The sequence below is a fragment of the Pocillopora verrucosa genome, chromosome 4 (assembly GCF_036669915.1).
Source record: "Pocillopora verrucosa isolate sample1 chromosome 4, ASM3666991v2, whole genome shotgun sequence".
Lineage (NCBI taxonomy): Eukaryota > Metazoa > Cnidaria > Anthozoa > Scleractinia > Pocilloporidae > Pocillopora > Pocillopora verrucosa.
This window is the reverse complement of record NC_089315.1, coordinates 20,760,010-20,776,492: the sequence shown is the minus strand read 5'-3', so window position 1 is coordinate 20,776,492 and position 16,483 is coordinate 20,760,010. Positions and strand designations below refer to the sequence as shown.

The 16,483-nt window shown below is 34.2% G+C and overlaps 1 protein-coding gene across 3 annotated transcripts in view; it reads left to right on the top strand.

Moving 5' to 3' along the window:
• LOC131773096 (semaphorin-2A) overlaps positions 1-16,483 on the top strand; it is a 47,868-nt gene that overhangs the window by 14,984 nt on the left and 16,401 nt on the right. For 2 of the 3 annotated variants that reach the window (XM_059089066.2, XM_059089065.2), the window contains exons 8-15: positions 5,879-5,992; positions 6,783-6,865; positions 7,634-7,666; positions 10,584-10,692; positions 11,008-11,077; positions 14,263-14,431; positions 14,908-15,047; positions 16,259-16,332. In XM_059089066.2, the coding sequence (XP_058945049.1) occupies positions 5,879-5,992; positions 6,783-6,865; positions 7,634-7,666; positions 10,584-10,692; positions 11,008-11,077; positions 14,263-14,431; positions 14,908-15,047; positions 16,259-16,332 (792 nt within the window). The remainder of the gene's footprint in view (positions 1-5,878; positions 5,993-6,782; positions 6,866-7,633; positions 7,667-10,583; positions 10,693-11,007; positions 11,078-14,262; positions 14,432-14,907; positions 15,048-16,258; positions 16,333-16,483) is intronic. The other variant, XM_066164733.1, reaches the window with a different exon arrangement.

Here is a 16,483-nt window from a genome sequence, read left to right as displayed (position 1 = left end):
ATTTGTTTTCAGTTAGTTGCCTCAAAAATATAAGTCCACATAATTTTACAACAGAAAGCAAACTCAGAAACTCTGTTGTATTTCCAAAAGACCCTAACTGAAGATATATTGCGATCTCAAATAAGTAAAGATACATTGAACAAGAAAAAAAGATTTTATTTCAAAGAGGGCTCCTTGATTGGTTGTTGCCTATCTTGACTTCAGTGTGTGAAATAAGTGATTAAATGCAGGTTGTTTACAAAGAATTAAAATGCATGTTGGTTAACTCCAAGGTAGCTAAAAGCCAATTTTATTTGTAGAAAAATTCAAAATGTGGGAGAATTGTGTGGAAAATATACTAAAAGTAGCATTTAATTCCATGAGAATTTTTTTTCAGTGGGGTAGGACAATGCAGTAAGAATATGTGATTAAATGCTGGTTATTTACAACGAAATGACATGTCCAATTTGGAAAAATAGAATTTGATTGGTGGAAGACAATTCAAGCACGTGAAAAGGTTGCCTAATGTTCATGTAATACAGTGATTCAGTATGTTCTGATTGGACTTTGGATGTTTTTGTCATAGTGCATGATAGAATGCAAGTTGTTTGGCATGTGAGTTGCGAGTAAAGGAGCGAAAAAAAACATGTTTTAACTTAAAAATGATACAAAAAGTTAAATGCTAACCTTTCATTTTCCAATAAATCTTGGCCTTAATTGTCAAGGCTCTCACAAAGGCCACAAACCATCACACTTATCAAAAAAAATTAGCCCTAATTTATTGTTTACATCATTCTTTGTGTGCAGCCCCCTGATTCATTTGCTAGGAAGTTGTGATATGATTGGTGTAAGATACATACCCTAAATGCTGTGATTGGCACAAGATATCCAAATGCTGTGATATGATTGGTGCAAGATACATAGCCTAATGTGGCAATCTGACTGGTGAGAGATACACACCCTTATGTGGCAATCTGATTGGTGCAAGCAACATACCACTCTACATGCTAACATAGAGTCTAACTAATTAATTAGAAATTACCTGGTTAACTCAGCTAGTGTGGCCGCAGCCAGTGTTGCCTTAGGGTATGGATGATTTGGGCAGAAAAGCAAGGTACTGGAGAGTTGAAGAATTTGTTTGATCCAAAGAAAAACAAACTTCTTACCTCCCAATTTAAAGAATATTCAGAACATCCAGGCAGCAACATTGTTTACTTATGTTACTTTGCTGAAAATTCTAAGATAGTTTTGATGCTTTTACTTTGCCAGAGGGCAGGAAATCTGTGATTTCTGGTGATCTGTTGGTGGGCCCCTATGAAAATGAATTTCTGGGGTTGGGTCAGGCAGGGAGGATGGTTACAACTAGAACTGAATTATTACCTCATGATTCAAAGCAGCTGCCATTTTAGCCCACCATCTGAAATTTCAATGTTTTACCAGTACATGAGAAAACCACTCAGAATCCATCATGGTTTTAGTCTGGGTAGGCAATTCACTCCCCATACGGACACAAACCAATACATGTGCACCCAGGTCTTGTAAAGAAAAAAGAATGTACAGGTAACTCCTGAAGTAGGCGTCAAACAAATGATTTTAAAGTCTATTAAAATGGGCACATTAAGAATACAATCCCTTTCTTAAAAATTTGGAATTACATCTAAGCTTGTACTTCTTATAGGAATTTGACTCTGAGTTAATCTTCTATGCTGCTAACAAATGAAATGAAAGTAGAATTGATAAAGCATTTTAAAATAGCTAAAGCTGGAGTATGTGAGGGGAAGTTCGTCAAATGGTTTAAGTGCATTGATTCGTAATCAGTTGTCATTTCCTGTATGCCTGAAACTTCTACTTTTTGAGTTATTTTTTTTCAAAGAAAAAAAAACCTCTATGTTAGTGTATAGAATGGTATGTTGCTCCCACCAATCAGATCTCTGCATTAATGTATGTATGTTGCACCAATCAGATTGCCACATTTGGGTATGTATCTCACACCAATCAGATTGCTACATTAGGGTTTGTATCTCGCACCAATCATATCATAGCATTTGAATATCTTGCACCAATCACAGCATTTGGTTGTTGTTTTCATGTAAATGATGACATGGATCACGGGGCTATGCATAAAGGATGACATTAATCAGAAATACTGGGCTCATTTGATAAGTCTGTGCAAGAGCCTCATTGATGAAGGTCAAGATTTAACGGGATACAAAAGGTATGCATTGAAATTTTAAAGTTAAAACAGATTTCCTACTCCTTTACTCACAATGCACTCGCCAAACAACTTAAATTCCATCATGTACTATGAAGACAAAGTCCAAAATCCAATCAGAACATACTCAATCATTGCAGTACATGAACATTAGACAATTTTTCATGTACTTGAATTGTATTCCACCAATCAAATTCCATTTGACACATAAGACTTCCCTGTATCACGTGTCATTTTCTTGTAAACAACCTGCATTTTATCGCATATTCCAACTGCATTGTTTTACCCCACTGAAAAAACTTCACGTGGAAGTAAATGCTCCTGATAGTAAATTTTCCATGGAATTCTCTCATGTTTGACTTCTTCTTTGAGTTAAAGTTGCTTTAAGCTACCTTGGATTGGACCCAATTCTGTGTTAATTCCTTGTAAAAAACCTGTATTTTATTGTGTATTTCACACACAGAGGGCAAAGTCTAGATAGGCAACAACCAGTCAAGGAGCCCTCTTTGAAATATTATCCTTTCTTTTGTTCAAATTGTATCCTCACTTATTTGAGATTGCAGTCTATCTTTGGTTAGGGTCTATTAAAGGTACAACAGAGTTTCAGTTTGCTTTTCATAGTAAAATTATGTGAATTACATTTTTGAGGTAACTAACTGTAGAAGACCAATTTTGATATTCTCTCTGTTGGAGGAACAGCAGTAAGCATAGTCTCTTTCACCATCATTATTTGATCTCATTGGGAAACATGCTTTCTCTCAAATGGGAAATAGAGAACCTTGTGTGATGAGAACAAATGACAGTTGCAAAGGAGACTGCGTATGGCACCGATGCATTTTATTTTGACTTAGAAGCATTAAGACAATAGAGACAGTAGATCACAAAATATCTGTGTTTCTGTCTTTTTAAAGTTACGCTCTTTTCAGTGACAAAAATGAGAACATTATATAAGTTCACAAACTGTCCCATCTCAAACCATCCAGCCAAAAAACTGACTCTTGCATATTGAACTAAATGTTATTGATAGTAAATTTTCACACATTTTAAATTTTCCTCACAATTTTAAATTTTCCATTCTCCTGCATTTTGACTTTTTCTACAAATAAAATTGGCTTTTAGCTACCTTGGACTTAACCCAATGGTGTGTTAATTCTTTGCAAACAACCTGCTTTTCATCTCCTATTTCACACACAGAGGGCAAAGTCCAAATAGGCAACAACCAATTAGGAAGCCCTCTTTGAAATATTATCCTTTTCTCTTGTTCAATGTAACTTCACTTATTTGAGATTGCAACACATCTTAGGTTAGGGTCTATTGGAGATACAACAGCTAGGGTTTCAGTTTGCTTTTTGTAGTAAAATTACATGGAATTATATTTGGCAACTTACTGTAAACAAATAATTTTGACTTTCTTTCTGTTAAGGGAACAGCAGTACGCAGAGTCTCTTTCGCAACCATTCTTTGGTCTCATCATGCAATGTGCTCTCTCTCTCAAATGGGGAATATATGGCATTGTGTGACGAGACCAAACAATGGCTGCAAGGGAAACAACAGTAAGTTTGGCACCAATGCATTTTATCTCTGCATAGAAGTTTTTAGATAATAGACCACAAAATACCTGTGTGAGTTCAGATAAATTAGTTTTTTTTCTTTCTCTTATGGTAAAGTAATGTGATATTTTCTTAGATTTGTTGCCCCAGTCTTCAAATGCATACCCAATTTCAGACCAAAACATGCCATTTTTAACACTTAGACCTCACATTAGACTTAGCGTTTGATTTTGAGTTGAACTTCAAGTTTTACCTGGATAGTTTAAATAAACTGATTTGATTCATGTAATCCACATTACATGAGTAAATTCTGACATTTAGGTAATAAACCCATACTTTCTATAAGTTTACCAGTGTATATAAACCATACGGGATGTTGGGAGAACACATTTAAGTTAGAGAAATTTCACAAGTATTTTATTTCATTTCATTTCATGAATGCCACTCAAATTTAGCAATTTCCTCATTTCTTTCCACTACAAAAGACCAAAGGTAACTCTCATAGAAATTACTATAGCTTTACAAGTGTTATGATTTAAATTGTTGAGCACACTAAATTTGAATTTGCACTAAGATGGAATGAAGGGTTTGAGTTTTTTTCAGGTGTGAGGTTTATTGACACCTACTTCAGGGAGAAATGCAATTCAGGCGAAGAAGAAATGTTAAAACATTAGTTCATAGAAGAAACTGAAATTATTAATGTGTACGACATGACATGGACAGCATAAATTGCCCACATGCACCTCAGTAGTCCTATCTAAAACAATCTTGCTCCTCACCTTATTCTTTGCCTCTTCATTTTCATGTGCTAAATGATATTGAATGAAGGAAAAGTAGTAGGTGAGATGATATTAAAGAACAAATAAATACCCGACTGATTAAATGATACATACCTCTTTAAGTTATGCAGACTTTATTTTGGCTTACCACGCAACATTTCTAATTTTCATTTTACATTTTTTAGTTTTTCACTTTTATTTTGTTTTTATTGCTATTTTATAAACAATTTGATTTTTTAATTTTTCCAAAACTTTTCTTTTTGTGATCTATGGTGATGCAGTCTGTGATCTGGTCCAGTCTGATCCAGATTTTGTTGAGGCTGGTATTTGATCCTGTGTTCAGAATTTGCTACAAGGTTTTCACATGCTGTGGAACAGTCTTGCTTGTTATCTGATGAAATAATGGCTTAGTGAAGTCCAACTGCCTTTTTTGCTCTACTCTCGATGACATATCCTATTTATACTAAACAAACAACTGCAATTGATACGGGGATGCCTTTAAGATGGTGGTGTGGTAGCCAGGTTGGCAGAACAGAAAAGTTCTACAAGTCATTACTAGCCTGCCAAAAGCAAGGTGGAGTGATTCCTTGATGGATGAAAGATTGAATTTTGAATCATTACCAAAAATGATAGCATCCATCCTTACTGAATTTCAAACTTTTCCTTTTATTTCCTTTCTGTACATATTTTCTGTTTAGCTTCTATATTTTTTAAGGCTGATGAAACTTTAAGAGATAGCAATGAAATAGGCCTTTACAACTTGTAGAATCCCTTCAAACCTTCCTTCATCAGAACCTCAAGCTCTCTGCTTATAACTTGTCATTGCACAAAAAGCAAAGTGTACTTTTGTCAAAACAGCCTCAGTCTATAACTGTGTTGAAACCTTGAAGGAGGGAGTTATCAGTTTGCCACACACTATGTAGTAGCAACTGTTAAGTTAAAATTGCATTTTCCAGGTACAATTTACATGTAGTTTCTTCAAAGTAATTAATGGACAGATCTTGTGGGTTCATATATATTCTGAATAATAATTAAATAATAATTAAAAGGGGGAGCAAAGGGACTCTAAGACATTGTAAAGGCCAATTTCATTGCTGTCTCTTAAACTTTCATTGGCCATTCATTTTATTTTTTGAAATTGGTAGGAAAGTGAATCATGGTAATGTGATTAAATGCTGCATACTAATCAAAATTATGTAAATGAAAGATCCTACTCAGATGCCAAAAAAAAAAAAAAGTTAAAAAATAAAGAACACAGATAAAACACTGTCACACTGTGTCACATGCATGCTTTCTTGTCTGCTAGATTGAAAATTATGTTTTGGTGCTGCTGCTAATAATAAAACACTTTGTTGTAGGTAGTTACCTGTTTGCTGGGATTAGCAGTAGGAGATCACTCATTTACAAGACTGAAGCAGATTTGAGCAGGAGCATACTTTTGACATCTGATTCATCTCTTAAAGTTTTGCAAGGTTGATAGTTATAAGTTATTTTATTTTGATGAACTCCATATACCTATTATCGAAATACTTGAGTGAAGATGAACCCTACAGTACAGTTTTCAGTAAGAAGCATTCTGTAGCTTCCTTCTTCACCTATCCCACATTTTGAAATCTTATAATTTTTGGAAATTTTCGTGTTACTACTACACTGAATTTAAGTTATGTGAATAAAGGAGCTCACTTAATTGTGATAATGTTGTAATGTAACAAAATTGACGGAACTATTATGGAAGATGGCTGGCTATAATGCCTGCATTTATCACAAATCAAAGAAAAGAAGACACAAGGATAGCAAGTTCTCAGCAATAAATGTACAGACCTTTTATAGACAAAAAAGGGCCTTGTCATAATACTTGTGTAGCCTTTGTAGCCTTTTCTTGATCTCAGGTCATAGTGGCAAGTTCTTCTGAAACAGCCTGTACATGTAGGCAATGAGTATGCTAGTAGAACAAATCAAATTTTTATTGCAGGTGTAGTGTTAGTAACAATTTCTAGGAACCCTGGGTAGATGAAATTATAGCTGACTTCAAAACCATAGGATACAGTAATAAGAATTAAAACAACCTTGCAAGGCAACTAAAACTAATACTAATGCTAATGACAGTGTTCTTGTGTATGTTATATATCATAAGTCTTCTGTAAAGGGGGGGGGGAGCCAAGTGCAAATGGTGTCTCACATTGGTGGCAAATTTTTGTATCAAATGGCAGTGGAATTTAATTTGACCACCTTTTTGAAACTTGTTTTTTATATCTTTTTTAGATGCTGACTTTGTAACTTCTTTACATCATATAGACAACTTCATTTACTTCTTTTTTAGAGAAACTGCAGTAGAAACAAGAAAGGTGAATCCAAGTATATCATTACTTTAGTAAATGAAAATAACCAAGTATTTGAACAATGGCTCAGTAGGTGAAGTAAATCTTAAACAGGCTCATTTTTAGTGTTTTTAGAGTGCATATTTCACAGATCTACATCAGATCACTATTTCACATGAAATCAACACAGGTGACCCCACCAACTCTTTAAGTATTCCTGACAGTTTTTTTGGAAAGTATTTATACTCCTGGGTGGAGAAAGACTCAAACATTTTCCTTTGGATCTGAAGGGCATTTGGCTTACTGACCACTAGGCCATCACATCTTCCCATTGTTGGTCTTGTGTTTTTGTTTTTGTTTTTGTTTTGTTTTGTTTTTATTTTATTACTATTTTCTGAAAATAAAATAAAAATGATAATTAATTAATAGAAAGGTTATGATTAACTAAGTTCCAAGGAACCACCCCCACAACACAAAAGTGAGTTTGTCATAAATCTACTGCATCTTGACCATGTTAATGACCACTTCTCAGCTTTCTCAGGGTTGGGTTTGATAAACTTAACTCTCTGGTAACTATGTGATTGTTTTTAAGTGGTTGTTTAGATGGAATATAATTATGGTAGTGCTATTTTATAAAATAAAAATCTCAAAGTTGCCATTTCTTTTGTAGTTTATTTATATTGTAAAATGGCATCAATTGCAATTAGGTGAACATTCATTTGTTTAAAAAGATCCAGTTAACTTAATTGAAAAGTGAAACACCACTGAAAGCTATCTGCATGCTTTCTCCTCCAGGTCGTTTACTCAAGGGTGGCAAGGATTTGTCAGGTACGTGTGTCATGTTTTGCTATACAGTGGTCTCTCTTGATTCATTATGTATTATTGCCTCTTTACTAACTTTTCAAAAAGCATCCTGTCAAAAAACGGTTTCCTGCTCACAACTGCCATTTTTCAGCATGAAGCATTTGGGTTTTTTGCTGGCATTAATCAGTTTGCGATTGGTGTAAACAACTAAGCACGTTTTCAGAAAAAAGGGTGCGTAAAATATCAATCATTATAGGTTTATTTGGAAATGAAGGGGCTTAGGTTTCTATTTCTGTTGTAAAATTATGTAACATGATATAATTGGGGCAAGAACTGAAAGGGAATTATTTTGTTTTTCCACTGACAAGGGAATTGTGGTAGGCATAGCACAAATGAAGTTAATTCCTGATTGTAGTCCTCAGTGAACAGAAACTAAAGATCACTAGATGCATTTTGTCTTTGTCATTTTAAATAAATTGGTGATTTGTTCTGCTCTTCAACAGAAAGTGAATTTTTTTTTGTCATTTAAATTTTTAAAGGTTATTTTTTTTCCTTTTACCAAAAGGAAAAATTAGAGTGAGTTGCACAAAGGAATGTTTTGCTTCTTTTTTGTTTCCTTGAAATTTAACATCCATTTCTTCATTATGATATTAGGGCTTCAAGCTCACTTTTCTGTCATCACTGTTAGTAAGAAAGTAAGTCTGTGACTGGGGAAGTTTTTGGAGCAACCTCATGAAGTTAGATGGGAGACACCCCAAGATATATTTGCATTCTTTCAATCAATTTTCACCTTTTATGCATGTACATGGATACTGCTCTGTTTGGTTTATATCTGACATTATTGCATTTGAGCTTAAAAGAGGAACTGACACCATATAAAGATTGTCTACATTGTACATCTGATTTGAAATGTAAGTCATAGGAACGGTTAACCTCATTGGCAGATTGATTAAATTTAAGTATCTCATGTAAACATTAGTAATTCAATCTAAAAGAACGTCAAACACTGTTACACGTTATCTTGTACCTTTTTAACATAATAAAACTGGTGGATTTACTAACCTTAAAAAGACTGAATATTTTGAATCATTACCTGTAATGTTTGCTGTAATATATATGGTCATTTCATCTTTCATTTAAGACTTTGTTTGATCTTACTTTGGTATTGTTCAGCAAGCACTTTTTTAATTCCTGTTGGATTTTTAATAAAGTTTTACATGAAATTTGTGGCAGGATTTCAAGATGTTCTTGCAGATGATGAATCTTTTTTTGTAAATGGCAAAATAAGCGACCACGACTCTCTTGTAGACCTTTTCTTTTAAGTCATCTGCTTACAAAAGTGACATTTTTATCTTTAAATGCATGCACCTTCATATTAAAATATAAGTCATATTTATTCCTGTCCGAAGACTTGACAATCAAATGCCTGTGGGTTACCTCAGGGGGGAAAAAAGAGGCTGTTTCACACACTCCAAAATAATTCTTTTAATAAAGTTTTAAAGTCATGATGAATATTAATCATTCTAAACACGCATGGCAGTGGTCTGTTAACAGATGCAAACTGGAGAAAGCCTTGAAAACAAAGATTATGGTAACACAGTGCAAATATCAATGGCTTGTGTAGGTAAAGAGATATTTGGATTTCAGCATAAACACATTTCACAGATTTGCAGGATATTCTTTTGCACTGTTCATGTATACTGAATGTGGATTTAAGGGTTTAGTAATATACAGTATATGTGTAAAGTTGGATGTAAACGGTTATTCTGGATCTCCTTGTGAGTTTTTTAGAAGCTTTTATCTGAAAGAGGTGACATCAAAATTATCTAGAGCATCTCTAGAGTTCTCTCTCTCTTTTGCCTTTCGATAACAACAATTGATACTGTTCCACCAAATAGCACATTTCAAGGACAAGATATTTTATCATGATACATATGTTTGTAAAAAACACACACATTTCCTTTCAGAGGAAAATTTTTTAAAGGTGCCATTTGGCAATGTAAATAAACAGTAAGTTAATGACCAGAAAGAGGACACCTTGTGTAGTTAACATAATGCACTTTGCTGTCAATCACTTGGCCTGTGTTGAAATATGCAATATAGTTCACATTTGTATGGAGGCTCATACAACATCTCAAGGTTGAATACTCAACTGACCAAGAAGAAAGAGGACATTTTTTCATCAAAGAAAATGCTTTATTCATTACTTAGTTTAAAATCAATCATTGCTTACTTTCTTCAGAGTCCCTATCACTGTCATTGAAATATGCATTGTCAAAGACTTTTGGGATTGATATTGACATTTAATAGGTTTTTTATAGGGGATTAAGATATTTTATTACCTGTTAGAAATGAACATGAAAAAGTAAATTAAACACTAAATTTTTTTTTTTATCATGAAAGCTACTCCTAACCAAATGAAATTTGCCCTTGAAAGAAGCAAAATTATGCTCCATATGCTGCTAGTCTGGATTTTGCTTTCAACCACGCACCTAACAAAGTCTCACTCCTTTTCTCCACCCTTTACATTGGTGATCCAGTTGAAAAACATTTACTGTCAACCTTAGTAGCTAGTGTGATATTCACACTACTTTCTGTTTTTGAAGGGCATCTTTTGACTCCCACTAGTTTTTGGAAGTCTGTGAACTCACACATGTGTGGCCAGCCAGTTCTGGGTTGTGGTCATTTTCTTTCTCATTTGACCAGCCTGTCTCTTACCCTTATTCAAACTCTAATGCTAGGCTAAGGGGCAACTTAAAATCAACAGTTTGGCATTGTGGTAGGAATTAAAATGGCTGTGCTAATAATAGGGTAGGTTGAAAAACACCACAAGTACATACACTGACTGTAGAAAGGCATGCAAGTCATGAACAGTAAGACAATTCAAAGAAAATGCTACACTATGATTATATCATTTAGGCACTGTTGTTGTTTTTTTTAGTATGATAAGGGAGGTGATGGACGATTGAAAAATAAATTCACTTCATTTGTGAAAACCAGAATAATGTGCTCAGTCCCTGGAAACATTCCATTTGATTACAATGAAATCCGTAAGTCTGAATAGGAGTGTTTTTTCCTGTTTTTCCTTTGTTCAAATGCAGTTTCTTCTATGTTTTTGTATTTTATTTCTGAGATACTATTCAGCCAAACTGTTAGCAGTTGCTTTTACTGTGAGCATTTCATTGTTTGTTATATTTTCCCTTTCTATTGTTCCTTTGTTTAGTACACCAGTTTGTATGATTGATTTGGTGATAATAGAAACACTATGATTCAGGATTAATTAAACATATATTGCTCACAACAACTCTTTTCAGCTTTACTTTTTTACAAATTTGACAATGTGATACTATGATCTCTTCTATTAGAAGCAGCTGCCACCTACACTAACCCTGTGACAAAAGAGGACTATTTTTATGGAATTTTTACCACTCCACAGTAAGTAACACTGCATATTTACCTTGTTGGTATCATCAACTGAGTTGATAACGTAAATTGTTGTTTTGGAAGCTTGCAGCAACTTTCTAACACCTCTCTGAATGAAAAATTGACAAAAATCTCACTTCCATCAACCAAAACATTGTTAAAAACAGGATTAATGATCTTATCGCTGAACAAGAATTGCCGGCCACTGTGACAACATCTCACCATCACCACCATTAGAGCATCATGTACATATATAGTACTAACAGTGTTTATCTATTACATAATTTACACTTATTGCAAAAAGTTATACCATGCGCAAAAAGTCATACATTGGTGAAACAGGAAGACGACAAGGACACATCCAAACCACTTGCTAGACACCTTAATCTCTCTATTCATTCTAAGCAGCATATGGTTGTCTGCAGCCTTTCTCTACATCTAGGCAGTTGGAAAGCCACAAAACTCTAGAACAAAAATTCATTATTAAAATCACCACTCTTAATCCCCAGGGTATCAAGGAATGCTTTTCATTCAACTATTTTTTCTGTTTTTCTCGTTACCATTTTCCACCAATAGCATAGCTCCCTTTTTCGCATATAAACACATGCACAACCCACAATTTCTCCATTCGCTCTGACGTAGGGCTAATGCTTGAAATGTCGGCTTTGAAACTCTTAACAATGGCCAATTTATGTTATCAACTCAGGTGATAATACCAAATTATCTTGTTGTACTCTCCCATATTCTGTTGTGAATTGATGGGTTTACTTTGCCACCTCCACATCCAATTTGCAGACCAAAAATAGTTAAATAACATTAACAATTAAGGAAATATTTATATTTAGTTTTCAATTTCAGTGGTCTTTGTTAATTAGATTCATCCTCTAACCAGCAGTTTTTTTTTTCTGCTTCTTTCATGTGCTGTTTATAAATTCATCATGCATGAAGTATAAGTACACATTGTCAGTTACTTCAAATAATTTTCACATAACTTGGTACTGAACTAAAATCATCAATTAATTTTGGACAAATAAAACAACAGTAGTTCTTTTCAACCGCTTGTTAGAAAATAAACTTGAAAATCAAAACTGTTTAAACAGCAAGTAACACATGTAAATCAAATTCAAACCTTTTTTGAAAAGATTTTAAGTTCACATGCAAATGCTTCACCAAGGCTTAACTACTGAGAGAGAAACAAGAATTAATTGATAACCTTTTATTTGAAGGAAGGTAGATTTGTGGTGAAAAGCGAAAAAGACCATGTTCTTATGGTTACTGCCAGAACTTAATTATGTTAGTGACTTTGTGTGATATTTCATGTAACAACAATTGTGTATGATATATTGTGAAATATGAGCTATGAGAATAGTTAAAATATATTGGCTGACTGATTCAATTAATTTACCTTACATAAACATAGCAGCTGGATGCATCAATAATTACACAAATTTTCCTGTTTTTTTTTTGTAAATAAAACCCGAGGAATTTGCTGTCACATTTTTCATTTCATAACTAGAAAAAACAAATGCATTCTGCATTTTGGGGCAGGAGATTCAGAGGTTTGTTTCCAACTGCAGGTAGAAAAAAACTCTGTAAACAAAGATCATGTCATTACAGTGCAAACACTTCAAGCACCTGTGAGTCAAACAGTGATTTATGAATGAAAAACAATAGATCGATTTTGCTGGGCCAGGCAAAGGAAGGTTTGGATTGTAGCATCAAAATTAAACTGTGTGTGCATACAGAAATGTGTTACACACAATATATTATCCTGTAATGCTATTGTAGACTGCATGTTGAAAGTGTTAAGTCTTATGTGATGGTGGATAGTTACCATCATTTTGGATCCTTCCAGCTGTGAATTTTTGGAAGCTTTAAAGCAAACTCACAAAGTGAGACCAAAATAACTGCAAGATCATTTAGAGTCTTCAGTCTACTTTTAATACCTTCATAAACAAGTTTTAATGAAATGATTGATATTGTTTTATCATAAACCACTTTTCCAGCCCCCCAGAAAAGACTTTGAATTTCCAAGAATATAATTGGTCAAATTTCAGTAAGCAGTAACCATATTTGCTTTCAGAGGACTTTTTTCCAAAACTTAGGGAGCAGCTTTGCATGTCAGCAAATGGAAGATTTTGAATAGGAATAAAACAATCAGTTAAACAATTGTTATAAAGGAGACTGATATTTAATGATCATTTACCAAATTTTAATGCCAAAAACTCCATTTGAAGCCAGTTTATTCTGAATGGAACCAATGGGCTATGGAGTGAAATTGTTTTTCATTCCAGGTGGCACTTTACTGAGGTAGCCACCTTCTTAAAATCTTATTGAAAGCACTGTGTTAAGAATCAGGCCACACCATTTTTCAAGTCAGAAACTGCAAAAACAATTAGGGGTGTTTGGTTTGGAGAAATGCAAAATTATTCACTGAAACAAGTTATATATACAGTATGTCTGGAAGCTTTGGTCATGTTTTTTGTTACAGTATTAACTTCTTATCAAAACTTGGTTTCTCTGCCTGTCTTCAAAGCCATTTTAGATGATTTACTTTCAATTGATTCTGCATGTAAATCAAACAAAAATGCTTCCTTTCTCACTTTTATACCAATAGTCATATTTTAATTTAAATAAAAAAAAATGCACCTCAGTTATAGTCACAACCATGGTCATATTTCAATCTGTATCAACTCACCCCAAGCCTTGACCCACCTGTGACTGGGAGCATTTTGGAAGTCTGAACTGAGAATAGCCTTATCTACACATGAAAAGATAGTGGAGGATGGGAAATTGTGGCAGCTACTACATAATATCTAACTAGGCATTTTAGAGTTTACTATTGCTGATTATTTTTTAGTTTTTATTTTATTGCAGCTTGACTTGACATGGGGACTGCACTTATTTAAGTTTCCATAATTTCATCTTGGAAACACTTACAACTGGCTGCTGAGAGCCATTTTGTTGTTCTTTATGTATTCACCACTTAGGGTAGTGATGACAACATCATACATGGTTGATTTTACTCTGGTATTGTTCAACTTTGCTTTGGGTTAAGTTACCACAGGGAGTTGAAATTTCGTAGGATTTCAGTGATCAATACACTTTCAGAAGGGTTACCGTGCACAGTGTGAAGAACTTGTAGTTTTGTTTGTTCAGTGGGAAAAGCCTCACAACCAGTCACACTTTTGTTGTAGGCTAGGTGTCCTGGGCTCAGCAGTTTGTTCTTACAGTGTGAAGTCTCTTCAAGAATTATTTGATAACAGTCCTTACTTAAAGGAAACTGGCACTAAAGGTTTTGATGGAACTTCCTTGTGGGTTGAAGAGGTTCCTGTAAATTTGTCAGTGGTTCCTGGCAGACCAAAGGTGTGTAAAATTATCTGATTAGGGAAGACTTAGTTTCCTAGAACTAAAAATAATTCTATTAGATGCCACCTTCTGGATTATTCAATATTTTTGTGACTTTTGTTGTAGATTGTTGCACTTCTATTATAGGTTCATGTTAATTTAGAAAGATACATGTAGCAACTCTGAATGTGGTCAGAAAGGGGAAAATTTAGCATCCCTGAATGTTTTTGTTCATCATTGACATGACATGTTCTCCACAAGAAAACCACCCAGTTTTGTAGCTTAATTGTTAGTAGTGCCTAATTGGTATCTTGGAGGCAAAAGTTTTGAAAACCCTTGAAGCCAGAATATTTTCAGGCCTCTTTTCTGCAATTGCTTAGATTGCAGTTCCCTTTCAAGTTTCAAGTCCGCAGCTCAATTCACGATTTATTTTATTAAAATTGTTTGCAGAATTTTACACTTAACTTATTTTAACAATTGATCATTTCTTTTAGTGCGATGCACAGCTGGATACCAAGAGGTATTCCTGGGGAATCACCAAGTTTGCTTCTGACCATCCTCTCTTGGCTGTTCCACTTATGCCAAGGCCATTATTTAAGGCCACGAGACCCCTGTTTACCACAGCAGGCATAAGGTAATACATGTTGTTTTTAGTCTTGAGTATTGAAAGAGAAGCTAAAATTTTTTTTTCATTTTGCATGTTTTATTAAAATATCCATTTAGCCTGAGACTCCTATTAATTGATATTTAAAGTGTTGTAATACCTGGAGGTATTTGTTTAAATTTTTTTAAAGTAGCCATTCCTTGTAGTTTTAATTATCCAGCTGTGTTTTTTTTTCTTTTTGTACATGTTGTATGCTTTGTATTGTTTACTGCATGTCAACCAAGAATGAGGTTGTTATGGGAGGATTTCAAACCATGTCTTTGCCATGTTGACCGAGGAATACAGTGAGTTCGATACAATTAAGGCAAGGTCTGAGATTTTCTTTAAACTATGAAATTGTCAAAGGGATGTTTACGTTTTGGCTAAAGAAAAACCTCATAATGGAAAGTTTCTTGTGGTACTAAGCAAGTACTTTACATGTACACCGTATAGTGTCTGTGCTTACCTTTTCATTTACTGCAGAATGGAATGCATGTCTTATATAACGGTTTTTCTCACTTTTGAATCCTATTTATTTATTTAATTTTTTTGGTTTCTCTTCCAATACTTATAAATGCACTCTATCTTTTTTTTAATTTTTTTCTATTTTCTTTGATACACCTTTGAGAACATATGCTCTAGGGTGAGAGAAGAAAATAGATTATATTTTGCTGTGGGTAACGTACGGATTACACTCTTGGCTGTGCCTCGGGTGCCTCACATTTTGTTTTTACCACATTTTGACGTCATAATTATATGATTTATAGTTTCTACAGGACAAAGTTACTTCCAACTTCCAAAACAGTAAGACTTGAATCACATAACATGTGCATCGCTTAACGAAGTAGTATGTTCCAATGTTTTGTTTCATGGAACCGATCAAAGCAAGTACCACTACTTTGTGCAACACCAGCCATCCTGACTCCATGTTTTCTTACTCTCACGGACACTTTTGAACTAGATCTTATATTTGTTATTCCATTTTACTAAAGCACCATTCACTTTGGTGAAACCAGTTTATTGCAGATAAGAGGCCAATCAGGATCAAGTAATCATGCTCACTTCAATGCCCAAAGTGCCCTCATGTTTGAGAAAAATGCCCTCTGCCTCAGTCAATCAGCAGTCAATTATTTTGCCTTGAGTGTAATAAGGTGATAAGTCTACAGAAGTTTGAAAATTAATGTAGTTGTAATTTGTTGCAGGTTTACTCAGCTTGTTGTGGACAAAGCTTACGGTGACAATGGGCAGATTGTTCCTGTTATGTTCATTTCCACAGGTGGGTAACAGTGTATTGCCACGCAAAATTACTAGATGTGTTTAAATATCAGCGGTTACCTGGATGTGGAAGTTAATTTAATAGGAATTGTAACAAAGATAGAGTGGAAAATTAATATCGAGATCTGAGGAGTGACAGGCTTAAGTGTGTA